Source organism: Hypomesus transpacificus, chromosome 18 (assembly GCF_021917145.1).
Source record: "Hypomesus transpacificus isolate Combined female chromosome 18, fHypTra1, whole genome shotgun sequence".
Classification (NCBI taxonomy): Eukaryota; Metazoa; Chordata; class Actinopteri; order Osmeriformes; family Osmeridae; genus Hypomesus; species Hypomesus transpacificus.
The window spans coordinates 1,954,565-1,977,399 of NC_061077.1; the positions used below are offsets into that span (position 1 = coordinate 1,954,565).

The 22,835-nt window shown below is 47.2% G+C and overlaps 1 protein-coding gene across 1 annotated transcript in view; it reads left to right on the forward strand.

Annotated features, from left to right (window-relative positions):
• The first annotated feature begins 177 nt into the window (after window positions 1-177).
• LOC124480191 (forkhead box protein J3-like) overlaps window positions 178-22,835 on the forward strand; it is a 27,607-nt gene continuing 4,949 nt past the window's right edge. The window contains exons 1-5 of the mRNA XM_047039293.1: window positions 178-812; window positions 8,526-8,643; window positions 9,121-9,623; window positions 17,668-17,742; window positions 20,751-20,834. Of these exons, the coding sequence (XP_046895249.1) occupies window positions 9,252-9,623; window positions 17,668-17,742; window positions 20,751-20,834 (531 nt within the window). The 5' untranslated portion in view covers window positions 178-812; window positions 8,526-8,643; window positions 9,121-9,251. The remainder of the gene's footprint in view (window positions 813-8,525; window positions 8,644-9,120; window positions 9,624-17,667; window positions 17,743-20,750; window positions 20,835-22,835) is intronic.

Genomic DNA, 22,835 nt, shown 5'->3' on the forward strand with positions numbered 1-22,835 from the left:
AATGTTGGCCAGATCAAATGTTTAAAGTGACGAAATAGTCGATCAGCAACATAAAACATGCATTAATTCCTCTTAACACAAAACTATATGAAAACATATTTTTGTAATACAAGAGTCATTTAAAGACAATTCTGTATAGAATACTTAGACAGCAAACGTAGGACAGCGTACATTTTCTATAATAGATGGTAAAGTCATCTGATGTTGATAATAATCGGGATGTTATTAGTGATAGGCATCACCACGTTAACTCTTTCATTATAAAATATAACGCCTATTTTTGGATCAATATATCAATAGACCGTCTGCTTGCAATTACAGATATTCATTAACAGCAATATGCACTATATCTATGACATGCTGTCGATTATAATAATAATCTTATCTGTAAAAATGATCATCATGCAATTTGCAGTAATAACAATGTGAAGCTGTAAAAGTTAATTAAGGACGGGCTAGTTTAAATGCGATTTCATTTGTCCTGATTGTGTGGTGCATGAATTCATCTTCAACGTGCTCCGGCTGGCATTGGAAGTAGTTCCGGTGGTTTGGCTAGAGAGGAGAGAGCGGAGTAGGGAGACCCGGGATCCTGTTGTTGAACGAGCAAATCAGAATAGCGGGTAAAGTCTCACAACCCAACGGACTCAACTGACCACAGCATTGATCTACCTGACGGTGGAACGAGTCATGCAGCGAAAGTGACAGCTCTAGATTCAAGTTTAAAAGCCTCTTCCAAGAAGGAATTTTTCAAGTGCAGTTGTGGAACCGCTGAACCTCCGTACATTTTGAACCGGTTTGCAGCCATCCACGGGGTAAGTAGTCTCAGCAAAATAATTTGGGAATGTCAGTAAGCAAGGCTCGGAGAAAAAAATCATACTGACAGGCAAATACATGTTCATGAGTTCTGGGATTGTGTTGCAAACAGGTCTTGACAGGTTTCCTGTTTGTCATTGCTGTCTGTGCCCAGACGGCTTATGAACATAATGATTGAACTTCTATAAGTTGACATCAGACTATGGATGTTATTTTTTTTGTAAATCGGTAACCCAATGTAGTACGTGCATAGTAGCCTACTGTATACCAAATTAGAAATGCGGCTATTGGTCTGTTCGTGTTGTCTAACGAATAACGCGCATTTGTCGGTACATTGAATATAATGGACCAGATTAAGACAGCATGGGCGGGATATAGCCTAACTTTTGAAGTGTGGCCACTGAAGCTCATTGCTGTCAGTAGCGACCTAACACATTCCTGCATTTGTCTGTGCCCCAATCAAATCTCGACAGTAAATTGTCAAAAGTAGCATTTTAATTTCTTCGACGACATTGATTTAGAGCGATTTACGGTAGATAATCTGTTAAAAAGTTTTCAAGTATAAGACCATCTCAAACTGGAGGTGCTCTTTTTATAGTTGGTGACATCCGCTGGGTCAGTGTAAAAAAAAAAAAAAGATGACATTAACCGACAACGTTTAATTACTAAACCCGGTTTTGATAATCAGGGATGGTACAGAGTCCACAATGAAGTGTTGAAGCTTCTCGTTATTAGGCAAACACCTATCACAAGTTTATGTCCATGCCAGCACATTCTCATCTAAAACTGCAAGGGTGATATTGAGCTCGTAAAAGACTGTGGGGCTGGTAGCATGAATGCAAACTCCTCTACCCATAAATTGGACAAGAGTCAAGTCTGTCCAAGGGTAAGGTTCATCACCTGTTTCCTTTTCTGTCAGAGTTTTTCCTAACATCCTACATCAATTTGAGGTTTTGTTTACAACTCAATTGACAGCATTTTGGGAATAAACAGGGACTTGACGAACGAATCAAACCCCCTCATTAGTAGGGATTATATTCTGCCACAAAGCTTCTCCTGGCCGGTATGACCCCATCACTGGTCTGCCTATGCAAAGATCTCAAGACATTGAACAGCTGTATTGACGACACCCAGTACTTGTAACAGCACCTCAAAGGGTGCCAGGCAACATCCAATATCAATATTCCTTTCTGAAGAGAGTCCTAGTTCCCAATTTGATACGAATATCTTCTTCCCATCAAGATGAGATCTTCCTGAGCAGCCTTTTCTCATCATTATTTGTGCTGAGATTTACGTGCGCTCTTAAATGGTGTTGATTGAGGGTAATTTGGCTTTTTAATTGCAGAACAGCTGCCACACTCTCTACTGATTGCCATTGTAGACATTCTCAATAGATCACTCATAGACCCCTTAATGCCTCATTAAAATATGTTATGCAGAATCACATTAAAATGTGCAGAGAAGGAACCCTCATAATGTTTTCTGATTTGTATTTTAATATCAGAAAGGTCGTTGTAATTACTGTCAATGTCAGCAAATGCACCACTGCCATAAAATTAGTGATTGAGCATGAGGGAACTTCAAGTGAGTGGAATTAGAACTGATTCCTGGTCTTTGCAGATATACAGTATGAATTGAATGAAATGTTGATGTTGAATTGATGAAAATGTTTTTTTTTGTACATAAGCACTATGTAGACATAATATGAATCAATCATGTTTTCGTGGTCTTTGTTACGTCTTATATTGGAACTAATGGTTTCTTCCTTTGACAAAACAAGATGTCACTCACTGCCTTCTGTCCAATAAGAGGCTTCTATTTCAGTCAGCTGCACACTAGGCAGTAACGGTCACTTGTATTCTCCAGGGAATTACAGTTATCTCTCACCTAGCATGTTCATGAATATTACAGACCTAGCATGATACCAATTTCATCGTTTATAATTTTTAGCTCTTTTTCTGCCTGAAAGCATGACTAAACAAGACCCTTGTTAAAGTGATTATTTAAATGACCCACCATTAGATGGGGTAACCAGACCCCTGCAGGTGGATGGACACCAGACTGACTGTGAGTGCTTTTAACTTCTTTATTCAGCTTGGCCTGCTCCCAACATGGCGCCTCTAACCAACAGTGGAAGTTCTTGGAGTTGAATTCCCCTTTTTAAAAATAAAATATATTCCTGATTCAATTTGAATATGATTTATGGGGTTTTGATGTTAGAACAAAATGTGATTCAACCAATTTTTGCAAACACTACTACTACAGTAGAGTAGTTTCAGATTTATAATTGTGGCAAGCTTGCTCATTAATCCAAATCATTCATTCAATGAATCTGACAGTTGGAGTGCAAGCTGCAGTGCAAATTCCGGAAGTTATAGAGAATTTGTGAGAGATGAGGAATCAAGGATAAACATTTCTGTAGAACGATTCAGACATATTATGCTGCTGCCATTCATAGTTTAAGCTCTCTTGTGTGATTTTCATGTAAAGCCTTGGTGTTAAGGACTTAGTGCTTTATTAGACTCAAGTATTTATGTTGTAATGAGTAGCAATTGTTAGACAATTTGTATGTAAAACAATGTAATTATAAACAACCATCAAAAAGCTGGAATACGTGAATAAAAAATGTAAATTACTCCCTATTATAAAGTGCAACACAACCTAAGCCGTTCCTTCAAGCCGTATGTCTCTAGGTTTTGGGGGCTTGTTACATTATTAATGCTTTTCACAAGCCAAACTTTTTCAGTTGGCGCAGTTGGGCGCTTTTAATCTATTTTTGCTGTAAATTAATGAATTTTTAAAGAGGAATACTCCTTGCAGAATACAGCTGGATCTGGGAATGCGGTTTCAGTCTTGGTGACGCAGAGCTGTAGCTTCTCTACTGTGCTAAGTTCACAAACAGCATCCTTCCGTCCCCAGAGACGCTTCGCAGGGGGAGTGTCGGAATACTGCACTCCCATATTTTATTTATGACAAAATACGCCTTTTTAACTTTGCTGTTCGCGAGATCTCAGTTTTGAGGATTGCTGTTCCTGGTTGTTAGTGGTAGCCTACACGTGTGTGAGAGGTTGGCCCGGCCCTCTTTGTCCTGTTTCAAGGTGTCACGTTCAGAGTCGACCACGTACGCCGTTTTCCTTCAGGTTGTCTTGGGATAGGCTAAAAGCTTTCCATTATGACCTCAGTCAGTTCCTATTGCGGCTCTGAGAACCGGTGCAGCTTAATCTCAGCTAAGTCGTCCCCAGTGGGTCTGTTCGGTCCTAGCTGCTGTTGGGCATGGAAGGGCCTCGCACCGTGTATACCCTGCTGCCCTGAGAGCACGGCAGTGCGTTCACATCAATGCGCGATCCAGGTGAAAATGTGGGTCACAACGTGGTTGCGTGCATCTTGGATCCAGCCCTCAGAGAGCAAACAGGATAACATCAAAGACACACTATGGTAATGTCTATTTAAGAGGGCTTAACTCAACTTCCTTGAGAGATAAGCAGAAGACGCAGCCGCCCAAATATGAGCAGCTGCATTTGCTTCAGTATGGTAGAACTAGGCTTTTTGCAGCCATAAGTTGTGTCGCATTGAAGTGGAAAGTAATTACAACTCTTGCTTTGGCTTTTTGGACCCTTTTCTCTCTTTTTAATGCCCGATTCTCCTAGACATGACAGCTTTCGGTATGCCGCCAGGCTTCTTTTGACACATTAGCCTTCCCACATGACACAGGCCCTACCCAGAATCCTCCTCAGCCCCCGAGCTCGACACCCTCTGGGAGGCGTGTATTTTGTCATTATTTTGTCTTCCTCTAAAAATATTTTGATACCATCCTTTCTTGCTCTCTTCCACACACACTCTTTCTCGCCCTCTCTCTCTCTCTCTCTCTCTCTCTCTCTCTCTCTCTCTCTCTCTCTCTCTCTCTCTCTCTCTCTCTCTCTCGCTCTCTCTCTCTCTCTGTCGCTCTTTCTTTCGCTCTCCCTCTTGCTCCCTTTCCACTCCATTCAGAGTTCTCTATTAAAATGCAGAACTGCAAAGCCCCTCTCAGTCTAAAAGCCTGTGAGCAGCAGGGGGCTGTTAGCTGTTAGTGATGCATTCAGCTGAGTGAGTGCATCACAGCTACAAAGTCTAATGGGTGAATACATTCAATCACACACAGGCCGCAGTGAAACTCTTTTAAAGGGACAATATGCCCAGTTATGAAAGCCTCATGCCCAGTGTAGAGAGTGCTGTGCCTGTAGACAGACTAGGCTTTGAATAATGCGTTCATACTGTATGTTTTTTTTAGCCGGTTCAAGTCTAAGTCGCCACTCTCTGTGTTAGGCTAATGCGTATAATCTTTTCCTTGAAGTGTAAACTAATCAGTGCTCGTACAGAACTTCTGAAAGTTTCATCGCTGTTTAAGTCCGGCGGCACTTGACCCATGGTGACAGTGGCAAGAGGTGAAACAGGATTTTAGAGATCCTCAAACCTCGCATCAAAGATATTCTGTTTTCTGAGCAAATGTGTTCAATTATGACGAGAGCGGGCCTTTATACACTAATCAAATTGTATTTGTGTAGCCCTTTTTACAAGCAATGTCACTACAAACATTTAGTCTAACTGTCCTGGAAATACTGACCTAGGGATCCCCACTTTCCTCCCATTCCGCCTCAGGACCGGGGCCTGCTGCTTTCCTCTCAGTGAACAGGAGTTAATGACTCTGCAGTGTGACTTACCTTCACATTTAGTCATTTAGCAGACACTCTTATCCAGAGCGACTTTCAGTAACTACAGGGACATTCCCCCGAGGCAAATAGGGTGAAGTGCCTTGCCCAAGGACACAACGTCATTCTGCACGGCCGGGAATCAAACCGACAACTTTCTGATTAATAGCCCGATTCCCTAACCACTCTGCCATACGATTTGCGATTGTATCTAGTTGGAAAACACCATAACAATGCATTCTAATGGTGTCTCACAGTCCTTCTGCAAGGAGACGGATTCACAGAGCAGTAGTGTGGTATACTGGGCTCTACGTCATGTGACGAGGAACCAGGAAGGGGGAGTCAGAAGGACGCATGGTCAAGGTGGCTGTAATATGCGTGACTGGAAGAAACTTTAATAAATAAGTTATAAGTTGTTATATCTTTGTCATCGTGAGTTTTCTGAGCAACAAGAAACGCAACAAGTAGCATTTTCAACAACAGAAATATTTGGAATCTTAAAAAAACAAAACAACAATCTGAAGCTCTGTTTTCTCTTGGGCTGTATCTTGAAGGCTCACAGCATGTAAGCTCAGTGTTTCTTTCATCAATTCATTTGGAAGCTTTTTTTAATTACTGTAGTTGATTAGCATTTGTTAATGAATGCATTGGTGGTCCTTGCGTGAAGTCATCTCTTTGTAAAAGGCCAGAGTCCCTGTCCATAGGCAAAGATCCCAGGGGGACAGGGGGGGACACGACCCCCCATCCTGGGCAAAATAGGATTTGTCTCCCCCAATAAATCACTATAAATAAGGACATTTAAATAATATTAACAATATACATTTCACTTATTACAATGTAGGCTATGTGTTACAGCAGTAATTTTGGTGTCCCCCCTCAGGAATTGCTCTTGAGAAAATGTCATATAATCGTCCCCCCCAAAATTGATAGCAGATTTTCGCCACTGTCCCTGACTCCTTGTGTCTCACCTAATCAAGTTTCCAAGCGGACCTTTCCTTGTCACACTGACACAAACTGTGGTTGTGGCCAAGCTTTGTTTCTTGTTTCATATCTGTGGTTAACAAATGTCTGCGTTTAGGCAGTAACACACATCCACAAGTCAGAGGCTTCAAAACGGTGGAAATCCACCACACAAAGTTCCTCATTAACTGTAATATTTAAGTCCTTCAGAACACACAGGCTTGGGCTTTCTTCTGCGGACGCGAACATGGCAAAGAAAAGCAGCAACTATACAAACACTTAAGAGCAACAATAGGCGCAGAGCTCGCAGGTATGCTGGGATTGTAGCAGTCACTGAGGGACCAGTTGACTGGGTTAGCTCCGTCTGCCGCTACCACGTCCTTCCCCAGAAGCAGAGTCGTGCCCTGTCTCTCTGCTTGCTTCTATTAGTCATGCCAGCCCTGCGCTAGGCTAACACCGGCGCTACCGCTAGCTACCGCAACTGTGCGGCCCACGCTGCAGAGCTCCCGACAACAACAACAATAACAGCCATAGAAGGAGCAGGACTGCAGGTCGGGGCTTGTGGCAGGCTGATTTGCAGCTCAAGCCTCCTCTTAATGAGGGGAAAATAAGAACTTGTTGTTGTGTGTTGTTTTTTTTTCTTCTCTCCCTCCCCCTCTCCCTCCACCACCTTCCCCTCAGCAAAAAGGTGGACTAATTAAGATGGCTGCCTGGGATTGGGGGGGGGGGGGGCTGGCTCCGGCTTCTCCCAGAGTGCCAGGGCCTTGAGGAAGAGAAGGGGGTGGCGGCACGAAAGCTATACCAGGCATTTTGCCCCCTCCTTCCTCTCCTCCCCCCCCCCCCTCCTTCTCCAGCTTGTTTGGCTTTATGAGTGTGTGCTAAACATTTGTTTTTTCAACTTGTAATTAAGCCGGTTTGCTAGTTTGCAGAAGTATTTCCCAGTTTTATTTTTTTGCATTTTCTTTCTCTCAAGGGTAAATCGGTAGAGAGCAGACAGTTTGTATTCCTGATGGACAGTCTCATTGAAGTTGCGCTAGACGCTACGGTGCATGTGAATGTGTGGGATGGTGAATTCTTCTCAGTTAAAGGATGCTTGAAGGTTATCTTGTGGGATCGTAGATGCAGGTAATACTTTTGTGGTATTTGTAGACTCATTGTCGGTTGAAAAAATAAGGATGTCTGGTCCAGATTATATGCCCTTGACTCTGACAAAGCGAAGCCTTTGAATTAAATTTCCCTCAGGATCAATAAAGTGAATTGAATTAAGTGCCGTAAATATTCCATATGTTCGTATACGATGTATACATTGCCTGGGTTTCCTCATAAAACCACAGTTACGTCAGTGTACATGTACAAGGATTCAACACCTCTCCAGATTAGAACTACAGCTGAGAGTTCCCTATCTCCTGACTCGCATCACCATGCCCCCCCCATCCCAAGGCATCCCAAACAGCATGTCAGATTTGTGACTTGACAGCATATTTCAGGTCTCGTTGCCGGTATTCGCCGAAACCCTCACTGCTCACACAAGTTTGGAGCGGGACCCCTCTAAAAATAGCCTGTAAATTAGGCTGCCTCTCAAGCGCTTTCATTGTTTGTGTCCGAGGCTGTGTGTTCAGATCATGGCAGGGCTTGGACTTGACAGCAGAGCGAGGCACATTGTTCGAAGGGGGTAGGTGGGGGTGGGGGGTAGGGTGGAGGAGTTGGTACTGGGGGGCTTTTTGGGTTCCTCTGGAGAGTTGGAATTCCTCCAGAGCAGTTCCCCCCATTTGGCAGGCACTTGTGAAAACAATTTCCCCAGCTTTTAGTTACTCTGCAGGCCCAGTTGCCTTTTCGCCTCCGGAGCAGGAAGAAATGACAAGAGCGTCAAGACACGGTTAGAAAAATTGTGTTTTTGTTGCTTGGCGTGTACGGTGGGATATCTACACAGACCCATATCTACAGGCTTTAGATATCTGAATGTGAGTTCACTCTGTACAGGCCATAGATATGCTGCCGTTCACTGTGCTTCTCCTGGGCGAGTGTGGTGTGGCTTTGTGATGTTGACAGTTCTGGGTGTTGTTGCAGGCTAGGCCCAAGCAGCTCCATGAGGACAACGTGAACACGGGCCAGAGAACGTCTCCTTCAGACGCCGCGGGTTCCAAGCATGCTCAGAGCCGTGGAGGGATGGAACGACATGGAGACAGTAAGAATCGCGCGTCCCCGAGTCTATATCCGTATCCACCATTCACCAAAATGTTATTCGGTTATAAAAAATGATGGATTTGACCCAAGTCGAGTGGCTCAGAAATAGCAAATGGATCACCTCTGTTCCAGCGAAGGCAAACGCAGTGTGTGGGCTGTCATAAAATTAGAAAGTTAACACTTGCATACTGCTGAACCCGATCACCCAATCCGTTGCACAATCCCTAGTTTCAGATTACATTTAGTAGACGCTCTTATCCAGAGCGACTTACAGTAAGTACAGGGACAAGTACAAGTCCCTGAGGCAAGTAGGGTGAAATACCTTGCCCAAGGACACAAAGTCATATGGCACGGCCGGGAATCGAACCAACAACCTTCTGATTAATAGCCCGACTCCTTAACCGCTCAGCCATCTGACCCCTACTCAGATGTAGCTCTAACAGTCCTGAATTAAACCTTCTGTTGTCCGCTCCCACAGACTTCAGCATTGGTCGCCGTGCAAACGCCATCCAGTGAACTACCAGAGAGTCTCCTGCCCCCCCGCCCCTGAACCCCCTCCGCCCCCCCAGCCCCCCATCGCCAACCTCTGACCCTCCAACCTCTCCCACCATGACCTCTGAACTGGAGAGCAGCCTAACCTCCATGGACTGGCTCCCCCAGCTCAGCATGCTGGCAGCCATCCAGAAGTCAGACGGCGGGCATCACCGCGGCGGGAACCACGGGCACCACCACCACCACGCTCACCACCCCCACGGCCACGGGCCTGGGCCGGGTAAGAAGGCCGGGCAGCTGGACCCGGGCACCACCCTGGACCAGGAAGAGGCGTCCCAGCACCGGGACGGCAAGCCGCCCTACAGCTACGCCAGCCTCATCACCTTCGCCATCAACGGCTCCCCACGCAAGAGGATGACCCTGAGCGAGATCTACCAGTGGATCTGCGACAACTTCCCCTACTACAGAGAAGCTGGCAGCGGCTGGAAGGTAGGACGCCGGAGAGTGAGTGTGTGTGTGTGTGTGTGAAAAAGAGACTCTTTAAAGGATCATTATCACCTTTTGGTACCTTACTTTTTTTTAATTATTCCTCCTATAGTTTGCCATAGAAATCCCTTTTAAATCGAACATTTTCCTCAAGTAACGGTCAAAGCCACGGTCCAGTCACAAGCTCCGGGCTTTGCAGCAAGCCGAAGGGTTAGAGGTCACAGTGGTGAGTGATGGAATGAGCTTCCATTCCAGTGCCTTTATTAAAGTCTGCACTGAATGTCAATTGTGCTATGTAAATCCAAGGCAATATGAGGAGGAGAGGTGACGGTTTTGTGGGAGACAGATTAGTAGGCCCGCTGCCTGAGTGTGGGGAATCCTTCTCCTTATTAACCGAGAGATGGATAGATGCAGCCCTTTCTCTCCTGCATTCGGGACTCTGCCGACGTTCCTCAAGTACCCTCATTTAATCTCTCAGAGATTTCCACAGTGAGTCTTTCTCCCCCCTCGACTCTCCTTTTGACAAACCTGTGTTTATTTTCAGGTTTTAATCTCCCACACACTGTTCCTGAGCTAAATTGCATGCCAGCCAGACGTTGGGGGTTGAAAAAAAAGAAAAGTAAAAGGGTTTGACAAACAAAAGTCAGCTTCTGTAGCTGTAGGGCTCTGTGTGGAGCTGTGGGAACCGAGTCGACTCACAATCCATAGATCGAAGAGCACACCTTTCTGTCATTACGAGCAATCTCCCTCCAGAAAGAAAGTAGCCAAGTGCGTTCTCACCGACGCCATACGCAGATTTCACTCCCTCCGACAGTCTGTGGACCCTCTCACGCCATCACCCCACTCACCGCCATCTCTGCTGAATCCCATTTGAAACGCTCGTAAACACCGGGGCCGTCCCGTGCGCGCAACGCCAGGCCGTCCCTGTGGGGTGAGGACGGGGGGGGGACCTGCTAACGTTTATCCCCGGATGCTGTCTGGCCCTGTGGCGGGGAGGCTGGGGGTGCACACCAGCGATCAGCATCAAAGGAGAACGCAGGCGTGCTCATTACAGCCCAGGTGATGAGGATCAGCTGCACTCAGCAGGGGGGCCGGCAGCGCGTCTGTCTGGCTGCCTCTCAGATGAGGACACACCGGGAACACACAGGAGCAGACACTCGTACACACGCGTGTGCGTGTGGGTGTGTGCGTGGGCATGGGATATGTGTACGCACAGAAATACAGACGTGAATATAAGCACTTATCCGTACAGACACACACACATACACATCAAGTAGACGACACGTGCTCTAGTTCTCTCCACACTCAGGTAGGCCTCTGTACAGGTGTGTGTGTGCCATCTGTAGACGGCCTCTGTGCGTGTGTCTCCAAACGTGTGCCGTGTACAGATGACGCCAGTGCAGCTCGGCAGGAGAGAGGAGGAGGAGACGGCGGGGGCGGGGGGTAGCGGAGCGTGAGTTTGCTACCCAACACACGCACTCCGTCTGCTCACTATGATAATGTGGATGTGCTGGAGAGGCAGAGTTGAAGCCAGGACAACACTCTCTCTCTCCCACACACACACACACACACACACACAAACACACGCACTCAGTTGATGCTTTGAACACACTGGCACATTAGCCACAGGATACATCCAGTTATTATAATCAGATAACTAGTCAAGGTCGCAAGATGTCTGCATCCTATCAGAGAGAGTGGAAAGTGTGGAGGGTTCTTGACTTGTTGAGCCAAGGTGACTGGCATGTTGTGCCACGGTTTGTCTAGAATGTTCCATATCCTGTGAAAGTTGCCGCTAAAGTCTGCTAATAGATTGTTGTTGCATAAAACTGGGCTGATGAGGGTCGGTGTCCAAGTGAACTGTTGTTGTTGTGGGCCTATTGTCTTGGAAAAACTCTCATGGATCGCGTGATGTCATCTCCTTGTGGTTCTTTTTTTGATTTTGCTCCTTGATGTTACGCATGTTGTGCTTTAATAAGGGTGGGTCTTTTTCTTTTGTTTCACTGTTGTGCTCTTAGAATCCTTGTTTTAACTTCCAGATCTTGTCCTATTGCCCCTCAAGTGACTTTTACCACTTGCCAGGCTGCCATTTTAAATGAGAATTTCTTAAGTTTTTGCCTGGTTCAAATAAAGGTTAAACCAAAATCCACAAAGAGTGGTTGCAGTGTTGTCTCCTGCATCACCGCCTCCTCTGATCAGCCGCTCTTCCACGCGTCTCCACCAGGTCGGCGCTGTCCCCGGAGAAGGCTCTGTCTACATCCCCACCCCTCTCTTCCAGAGCACTCTGCTGCTCCGCTCTACTTTCTCACGCCCTGTGCTCTGGCCCCAGCCGCCCTTTTACACCCACGTATCCCTGCGCTCTGGCCAACTAGGCCCCACTGGTTAGTGTGCTGCTTCAGAGACGGACCATCTTTTCACTCTGATTGGTCGAAGGATTAAAGAGTTTCCCCGACTGTCTGAAAGCTCTTGCCTACCATTGGGCCTCCCGGGCGAGTTCGACCCAAGTCGAGCCAGCCTGGCTGTTAGACTGTTTACTTGACCCTTTTCATCCTTGCGTTGTTTAACCTTTCCTCAAACCAGATTAGCCTAATCTATCGAATCGTTTTTTTACACTTAAATCTTTTTTTACACCGCTTTAAAATGCACTGCGTGCTCGGTCGCTTGCACTAACCATTAGCCTTGCGCTATGCTGCTTGACCTAACCCCATATCCAGAGGCTATCTCTCACAGCTAATTGCTTAATGTGACGGTGGAAAAGGCGCTCGAGCTTAGGTGAACTTTGACCTTTCGACGGCAGCCGAGTGCCACAACAGTGACCTCAAGCGAGCAGTGGGGCCTGGCATTGGGGTGGCTTTCTCCCATCTTTCTAGCTGTTGGTCTGGCTGGGGCTTCAGCAGACTTCCACTGCACTGAAGGCCAAGGCTTGTGTGCGGAGGGTGTGGTGACACCATGTGTCTTCAGGGGAATGTTTTTGTGTGTGTGGGCGTGACGTGTGTGTGTGTTCAAAACAAGTTGAACTGTTGAGTAAAGTGCATCAGTTTGTCGGTGACAGAAACACTTTTTTGTTCACCACTCTGTGTTTACTCTCTGCTGCCGGGCAACCCAGACATTGCTGTTACATGCATCCCAGCATTCCCTGTTAACATGTCACGCCTGTCCTGTCTGCCGGCCAGATGTGTGTGTATGTGTGTGTGTGCGTGCGTGTCCAGATGCAAACTCCTCAGGCACCTGGGTCAATAATCCTAATACTGCCTTTTCCTTTTCAGCAGATTGAAATGATGACGATGGCTCGCATTTTCATGCAATTATTTTTATGAAACCGGGATTCCTAATCATACTCGAGGCTGGTGTTAGTTACAGTAGCACTGCTACCAGTCAGCAAACCGAACAGCTAAGCAGCACTAATGAAAAGAGATTTTCAATATATACGACTAAGTACTACTAGCTTCAGGATTCCATTCTTCAATAACACTAAGGGATTCCCCTCGAGTATAGCCCCTCCAACTCACCCTTACCCGCCCCCCCCCCCCCTGGTGGTGTCTGGTGTCTGGTGGATTATTGTATTATCTTGTCAAATGTCTAATGATGGGTGTGGAGACTGTGTTGGAGTAGACGTCTCTGCAGCAGCAGCAGCGACATGTCTGTGCAGTATCTGCCTGCAGGCACAGTTGGCACCTACTCCCACATTCCTCCCGTTCCTACACAAGCATGCTGCCAAAGGCGGGGCCTTCATCAAGGGGGGCGTGGCCAGGATCAAGGGGCGGGGCCTTCATCAAGGGGGGTGTGGCCAGGATCAAGGGGCGGGGCCTTCTCCCAGGGGCATGGCCAGCATCAAGGGGCGGGGCCTTCACCCAGGGGCGTGGCCAAGAATCAGAGGCGTGGCCAGGATTATGGGGGAGCGATCATGGCGTGGCAAGAGGGGCATCCCAAAACCATCCCTCCTTTGAACCCCTTTATGATTCCCCTGCTTCTTCTCCGCTCTGACAGCATAGCAGTGGTCTAGAGAGCCTCGCTCGGTCCAGACCCAGGCCTCTCAGACTTCCACGTGCACTCTCGTTGTGCACACTCCAGAGAGCAGGTTCGGGGAAGTGGGAGGCAGCAAAAGACCAGGGGGAACAGGGAAGGGGGGGGGGGGGACAGGGAAGGGGGGGGTGAACAGGGAAGGGGGGGGGGAACGCAGGAAAGGAAGCTATTTCAAACTCTTGGGACGGTGCCTGTGGTGTGTATTTGAAGTCCCTCCCCCTCCCCCGTCTCCTCGGAGACAGTTCGCCCTGACAGGGCCGTCACTTCATCGCCCAGCTGTGTCGCCAGCTCTGACCTGGCTTTGCCCCCTGACTCCGCTATGTCCACCATCTTGAAAACGCCACGCTCTAAGCTGGGCGCCAGCCCATCACGGTCTGAAGGCGGGAGATGCAGACAGAAAAAGCAGTTGATGATAGGAACAGGACTTTGTCATAGCTGGGGGGGTGTAATGTGCGTTGGCACATGCTTAGCTGTGTTAGCGTTATTGATGTGCAGAGTGCTTAGCTACTGTTGGTCTCTGGGGGGGAAGTAGCTCCAGTTTCTATCTTGTCACACACACACACACACACATACACACACATACCGACACACACACACACACACACACACACACACACACACAGCTCTCGTGGATGGCATCTATGAAGTGACTGTGCAGTGCAGGGAGATGGGGGCATCAAAAGAAATGAATATGTATTTGTCTGTGTTGGATGCAGCCAGACACCCTCAGCATGCAACGTGTGTGTGTGTGTGTGTGTGCGTATGTATGTGTGTGTGTGTGTGTGTGTCAAGGCCTGCTGTTGGAGGATACCTCTCTTATTATGGGCTGCATGGAGCCGAGACGCCTCTAAACTCTTAACCAAGCCTTCGATCATACGTCTTCTTTCTCCTGCTCCAACTTTAATCATCCACATACTGCCCCCCTCTCTCTCTTGCCCCCACGCTCTCTCTTGCCCCCCCCCTCTCTCTCTCTTGCCCCTCTCTCACTCTTCCTTCCTTCCTCCTTCTTTGCTTCCTCCATTTCTCACCCATTCTCTTTCTCTCTCTCACTGTCTCTCTCTCTCATTTTCTCTATTTCTAAAATTATTTTCCTCTCTCTGTCTCTCCCCTCGTCCCCTCTCTGTAACAGTCTGGCAGTGTGCCCTGGTCCTCCAGAACTCTGACACTACTCCAGCTGAAAGGGACCGGAGGAGACACACACACACAGACACACAGACACGTCCTGAATCCTGCTGACTAGGGCTGACTGCCTGTCTGTGGAAGCCCTGCACACAGCACACCCCCTCTCCCTCAGTAGTGTTAACCTCACTGCTACCTCCCCACTCCTCTCACACTGCCTGGCTTCATCTTCATCCTCCTCCTCCTCATCTCACTAGGAATGTTCTCTCAAAGTGAGATAACTAGCTGTGGTATTCAAAAATTCTAAAAGTACGGAATCTACATACACTGTTGTCTCTGTCTGTCGTAGTCGTTTTTCCCCCGTATTTCCATCCGACACGATTGACACATATTTTGACCTACATCCTGTGATTAGAAAACTATCCATTTGCCCCCCCCCCCCCCCCCCCCCCCCACCACCTGACCTATTTCAGAGTTTGGGAGCGTTTGTGGTCCTCCCAGCCCTCCTCACCTCGGCCTGACCCATATGTGACCACGCTGAGCTGAAGCTGCCCCTGGCCTTGCCACTCTGCCACCCCCTGGCCTCGCCACTCTGCCACCCCCTGGCCTCGCCCGCCCAGCACCCCCCTGCCATCTGCATTCCAGCTATGTATGTATGTGTGTATATATATACACACACACACACACACACATGTGACCTCTCTCTGTTTCACTCCCTCTCTCTTGCTCTCCCTATCCCTCCCTCCCTTCATCTCTCTCTGCCCATCTCTCCCTCTCCCTCCACATCCACCCCCCCCCCTCCCTCCACCTCTCCCCTCCATATCTGCCGCTGCTAGTGCAGTCCCAAAAACCTACATTTTAAAAGTCACTCATGCTTATGAAGTGCATCTTATGCAACAGACTGCGTCACATTCCGAATCATCATCATCATCAGAAGGTCTTACCAACGCAGCCTCCACTAATAATAACCACGATGCTATCGAAATACCTTCATCCGTATAGCAAGCTGCTAATCTCCAAATCCATAATCCTCAAATATATCCAGAAAATAGGAAGTAATATGTTTACCCCTCCCTCCCTCCCTCACACACACATTCACACACACTCTCCTGCCACACACACCACACACACACCTTCCTGCCACACACACACCACACACACACACACCCTCCTGCCACACACACACCACACGCACATATACACCTCCAGCTCCCCTGCAGGATGCTTTTCTCTGAGATCCATTTAGCGCTGGGCAGCTGAACCCCAGCTGGGCCCAATAAGCTCATTAATCACTGAATGCCATCCAACGAGTGGGCGGACTCGGCTGCGGAGCTACGAATTGCATTATCTCAGTTTGTGTCGCAACCACTCAGTGTATTACTGCCATCTCCTAGTGTCATGACAACATGGGTGCTTCCAGGCAGGGCAAACGGGGGGTCTGGGGAACAGGTCTCCATTGACGGCCGTAAAGCCCACAGCTGGGCTTTACTGTACGTGGTGAAGAGGCCTCATTGTGAAGAGATGAGGTCCATCTGCAGACAGACAGCTGTCCTCTGGCGGGCTATGATGTCATCCCCTCCGCAGACAAAGAGGCGTGTGTGTGGTTGAGTAGGACAGATTGCTGGTGTGTGGCTGTGTGTTTGTGTGGAAGAGGTTGGTGCTGTGTGTGTGTGTGTGACAGGGTAGGAGAAGGTGTGTAGGTGTGTTTATGTGTACATCTTCTCTAGAACTATTCAGGATGAACAGCTACATGTATTCATTGTATTCTTCCACCCAGGTAATACATTTGCTTCCACTTAATTTTCAGAATTATTGTGCTGGAGTCTGAGGTGACAAGCTAGGTTCTCTCTGCTCTGCACTGTTCCATGCCCCCCACCCCCCCCTGCTCTTTCTCTACCTCCTCAGCCCTCTCGTGGAGAAAGGAACAACAGCTACTCAGCAAGGAAAGAAAAACAAGACGAAAGAAGAAAAAAAAATTGGGGGAAAGAAACTGAGGGAGGGAGAGAGAGAGAGAGGGGGAGAGAGGGATGGATAATGAGTGAGGAATGGAGAGAAAAAAAGAGGAATGGACAGAGGGAGAGAGGGACATATGGTAGGGGGAGGTACTGTATGGAAGGGTGATGAAGTAAACATGGAGGAAAGGGTTGTGGAGGGATTGAAAGGTATAGCAGGAGAGGAAGGAAGGAAGGAGCCACGGAGAATATAGGTTCCCTCCTCTCCCCTGTAGTATTAATTAGCAGCTCCAGATGAGTGCATGGAGCCTGGAGGAGAACAGGTTCATGTCAGGCCAGCCTTCACTGGGCCTCTCTCACTGTACCACACACACACACACATACACGCATAACACACACGCACACACACATAACACACATAACACACACACACACATAGCACACACACATAAACACACACACACACATAAACACACTCATGCACGCGTACACACGCATGTGAATGTACGCTCGCTTTCACACACACACACACATGAATGCACACACACACACCCACACCCACAGTATGACGGAGAATGCTTGAACCTCTGGGGGTTTCTCACCGTACTGCAGCACAGGCCGTGAGAGCGGATGACTAGACTGAATATTCACATAGAAGAAAGGAGCTAAATGTCCTTGCATTGACCAGCTGATGGAAGGTGGATAATTAATAATGTATTGAGAAGTTTTAGGGTCTGGACTTGGTAGCCACTACAAATCACTCGTATCCATGCTGAGGAGATGCCTAGTCTTGTCACTTCATCTATTAAAAAAAAAAGTTCTGCTTAAGTTTGCATCGATTCATGGTTTGCTTTCCTCCCCTCCCCCCTCTTTCCTCCCCTCCCCCCTCTTTCCCCCCCCCCCCCTCTCTCTCTCTCCCTCTTTCTCTCTCCTCTCGTATTTTCTACTCACAGAATTCAATAAGGCATAATCTGTCCTTGAACAAGTGTTTCCTTAAAGTGCCTCGCTCTAAAGACGACCCCGGAAAAGTAAGTATTTATTTTATACATTAACGCCCATGACTTTACATCTCACATCAAATTACAGCATATTTTATTCAAAGAAACAAAAATCAAACCAGAATGTTATTTGTAAAATCTTAATAGTAAGGTTTAACCACACACAGACTCACGGACACACACACACATGCAGACTCTCGATCTCTCTCTCACACAGACGCAGACACACACACACACGCTGACACACACGTGCACTTAAAAGCAATTTCTAGATACAGAGACTGCCTCACTGAATACCAAATGCTGGTTTCACTGCTGTTTGATGCTCCCTAGATATTGACTGTGCACAGTAATAATGTGATACTGGAGTAATGAATAATATGGAGGAACATGTCTATAGACGCCAGGCTCATTCAACAATCGCTTTTGCATTGCTGCACCGCTCCCCCCATTCCCCCCCCCCCCCCCCTTATCACCCCCGGTCCCCCACGTCCTCCTGACCTTTGAACCCCAAGGAAGCATTCTGTAAAGCCAGAGGAAGCATGGGCTTAGGATGAGTTGCACCAGTTGTAGCTTCCAGAGATGCGCTTCGATATGAAATATTAAACCCGACGATGTGAATAGGAAGCGTGGTGCTTGCCAGGTCGGGCTGGAGTGGCACACTCTGGTCCTCACTGGCACTGCACAAGCCAGACTACGTAGCATAACGTGTTGAGGAAAGCCCCCCATTTCCAAAGTTACAAACTAATCTTACGCATTTACAAAGTTAACTAAACTCACAGTTACTAAACAAAGTGTAGCTGTTGAGTGTTGGGTCCGGTTATGAAGGTTCCCTTATTGAGTTTATGTAAAAGTGATGTCGTTGGCTCTTTAGGCTGAACATCAGCCTCTCTAAGTTTCCAACAAGAGCCAAGTTCTGCTCACCAATTTGGGGGGAACGTTTCTGCAGGCTGTAGGGATCGGGGGAACCATTGAAAAATGAATTAAGAGGAAAGAAAGACTAAATAATTCAGGCGGAGTCCTCGGCTGAGGCCTGTAGTTGAACAAAAAAGAGGGAGAGATGCTCTCCTGATTAGCCTTACTTGAACCAGGCCAGAACCTTACCCAACATCAATGTTCGTACCAATCAATAGGATCGGCGGGGGGGGGGGGGGGGGGGGGGGGGGGGGGGGGGGGGGGGGGGGTTCTGGTTTGGGGTTGTGGGGGGCAGCCACTGTGCAGGAGGAGGGTAGACTTCTTCTGTGTTGTGGGTTGAGAGGGGTACCTTAGGGATGAACGCAGATAAATCATGTATGTACTCGTATTACGAGCTTGCTGTGTGTGCCAAGTGTTGTTGGGTCTGAGAAAGAGAGAGGGGGAGAGGAAAGGAGCGAGTGAGAGAGAGAGAACAGAAAGAGAGAGAGTTGGTAGATGGGTTTCTATCAGAGATTGATTTACTGGATGGCTTGTAGAACCTTGTTTCTGTTGGAAGATTCTGTGTTGTTTCAGCCTCGTCAAGGAGCTGCAGCTCTGCAGAGGATTCTATGCAACGGGAGACCAAGTAAAAATAAAAGTTGTGAATACCTTGGAAATAACTCTTAAATTATAAACAAAAATACTTCTGTGTTTTGTCTGTTTAAAAAAAATCACCTATTTCTGTGAACAGCGGGGGTGGTCAGGTTTAATTGGAGGAACCTTGGGGATAGCAATTTCTTCCACAACATTTACATAATCGTTAGATACAAATGGTCTAGGAATTAATTCAGTATAAACACCAAGACTTCTACATTAACCATACAGTATGATACGGCCTGGGTTTAGTTTTACGTCATGAGGTGTCTAATGTTGTGGTGTTTGATGTTGATGTAGCCCAAGCATAGGCAATCCCAAAATGTGTCTGGAAAAAATCTGCCACAATAATAACTTTTGAGATTTTATTGTTATTTTCAAATCCGCTTTCCTTTACCTACCAAAATAAAACACAAACAGCTAATTTTTCATGTGGCCGACGCATGTTTCCGGTGTTGCCATTTCTCTATGAAAGCGCCATCTAGCGATCATTACGTAACAACGTCCTTGTCTGAAGACTCGTCATCGAGGCTATGTGACCGGCTATTCGCGCTATAAGTAGGCTAGGTAAAACCGCCTTGTGCTTGTAGTGTTATCCACTCCAATCTTTCGGATTTTGAATGGGATCGATTGTTCTACAGGACTTGCGATCATCATTTGATACCCCTCTCGTGGTTTCTTGCTTTAATAATCTATCAGTCCCACCACAATATTATCTCAACAGCGCAAATACAGGAAAAAAAAGCGAACAAAGTATTGGCTAACTGGTTGGTAGCTAGCTAGCTGGCTACCAGTACATCCAGTGCTTTGAGAAACTGGAGCTTACATTACATGACATTATTATCCTGGCCTGTCCCTGTGATGTTTCTGCAGCTGTCTTCTAGCCGTTTTAGCTAGCTAGCTATCTTCCAGAAGCTAACAAACTACTGAACTGATGTTCTACTGTAGGTAGATAATCGCTCGTAGGTTTTTGACGTTGTGACGCTAGTGCCATTAATAGTGGCGTTTGGGGAGTCAGGGTGAGCAGTTTGGGAATCAGGTTAGGAATCAGAAGGTTACCGGTTCGATTCCCGGGCGTGCAAATTACGTTGTGTCCTTGGGCAAGGCACTTCACCCCACTTGCCTCGGGGGGAATGTCCCTGTACTTACTGTAAGTCGCTCTGAATAAGAGCGTCTGCTAAATGCCAAAATGTAAATGTAATGTTTGTCTGTGGCTAGCTAGTTAGCTACTGTTAGCTGTCAAAGCTGGAGATGCCAGAATTATAGACATGCAGCCCATTCACCAGGAATCTGTTTTTGACAATGACAATTTCAAACATCTCCCTTCGAATCATCCAAAAGTTTCGAAAGGTAAAAAAAATAATTTCGATTAGATACAGAAAATACAAAATAAGAGGGAATATGAACGGTCCGGATGATGTGGCCCCAAAGTCAATGCTGTTGTGTTTGTTTGGTTGTGGTGTTGATGTGTGTTCTGCTGTGTTATCCAGGGCTCCTATTGGGCCATAGACACCAACCCTAAAGAGGACACACTGCCCACCAGGCCAAAGAAAAGGCCACGCTCTGGAGAGAGGGTGAGTGCCCCCCCCCCACATACACACACACAAACCCCCCAAAAAATAACTTGACACAGTGTCTTTTTACAATTTATATGTTACCATTCGTAGTGTTGTTCAGCAGAGAAATAGTTCGCCAAAGACGTTAAACTTCATAGACGTTGAACATTCTTTAGGCTTCAAATCAGCTGACGTCGCTAAGCAACAGAGTACACTGGGGTTGAAAAGTTACCGGACTACTTGCGGAGTGCTACAAAAGAAGTGAATCCGAGGCAAAAAGGCCACTTCTCTTGACGGCGGTCAGTTATACACAGCAACGGTCAGTCATCAAAAAAGAATTGACCTGCAGAACGTTGGGAAGCCCCATGCAAGTGAATGGGGCATTCTACAGCATCAAGAACAGCCATTTAATAATTGTATTTACCCGCCACGGTGCCGGTAGGCGAAGCGAGTTTACCAGCTATAACACAAAATCACCCGCATTTGGCTGGTGGGTGGTGCTAATTTCCATCTCTGCCCCACACACACATACATACACCCTCACGCAGAAGCATACTGACGCTGAGCAGATGAGCGCGGAAAGAACATAAAGTACTAGCTGGTAGATCGCTACACTAGACTCTGCTTGCTCCTAGCCTGTTGAGTCGGTACCGTGTGCTGCAGCAACATCGACGCAGTGATGTTGTGAGATAAACTGCTCGGCGCTGACCCCTAAAGAACAAGCTCCACGCTGCCTCTGTTCACTGACCTGACCACCTGACTGAACACTGATGCAGCTGGATGAACACTGTACAGTACGCCCCCTATTCATCCACCCTTCCTCTGCATTTACTTCTTCTTCTTTCTCTCTCACTCTTTCCCTCTCTCTTACCCCCTCTCTCACTCCACCCCCCCCCCTCTCACTCCACCCCCTCTCTCTCACTCTCTCTCTCTCTTTCTTTCTTTCTTTCTTTCTTTCTTTCTTTCTTTCTTTCTTTCTTTCTCTGTGTCTGCCTTAGCCATCACCAGGGAAACCAACCAGAGCGGCAAAGTGCACAATCACTGCTGTTCAATGGGGAGAGGGGGAATTAAGAGAGGTGGAGGGAGGGAGGGAGGGAGGGAGGGAGGGAGGGAGGGAGGGAGGGAGGGAGGGAGGGAGGGAGGGAGGGAGGGAGAAACAGGAAGAGAGGTTTGATGAGAGGGAGCGGAGAGAAGGATGGCTGAGAATTGAGGGTAAGAAAAAGACACAAACAGGGAGATGGAGAAGGAAGTAGTGGATAAAAAGCGGACGGAGATTCAGTGAGTAGAAAAGGAAGGAATGAGGGATAAAGGAGACAGCCAAGGGAGAGTGGGAGGAAAGGAGGGAGGGAAGAGAAAGGGAGGGAGAGAGTATTCTAGGCTTCTGTTCCAGTTAATTACCACTCAAGGCCCCAGGCTGCCATTAGACATATTTTCTTCTGCAATGATTTTTTATTACAAACATTAATTAATTCAGAGCCTTGTCATTTCTTCGTACATGGAAGCCCTTCGACCCGCTTATTACGCTTCGCTTACATCGCTGGCAGTCTTGCCAGAGTTGTCAGATTCACTCACCGACCGAACTGTGTTTAAAGTGCATCTAAAACACAACAGTCTGTCTCACAAGAGGTAGTCTATTCTGTATTAGTGGTAAGAAGCCTTTCTTTTGCCATTCAAGCCCGCATTCCATGTCCGTAGGTATGTACCTAGGTACTTTATGCGAGGTGTCGAGGTGTAGGTGTTTAGTTAGGTACTATATGTTTGTATAGTGTAAAAGGTTCAGGGCACAATGTGCATGACGCTCAAGTCATTCTTATTACCTCCTTGGGTATAAATCACATAAAGAATGTTGCTGTGTCACCATCTATTTTCAGTGTGTAGTAGCTAAGAGACTCATTCTGCCTGTCTGTTTCTTTCTTCTCCTTTCTTTCTCTTTTCATCCTCCTTCTTCCTTTTTGCTCTCGCTCTCTCTGCCCTCCCTCTGTTCCTCTCTCTCTCTGCCCTCCCTCTGTTCCTTTCTCT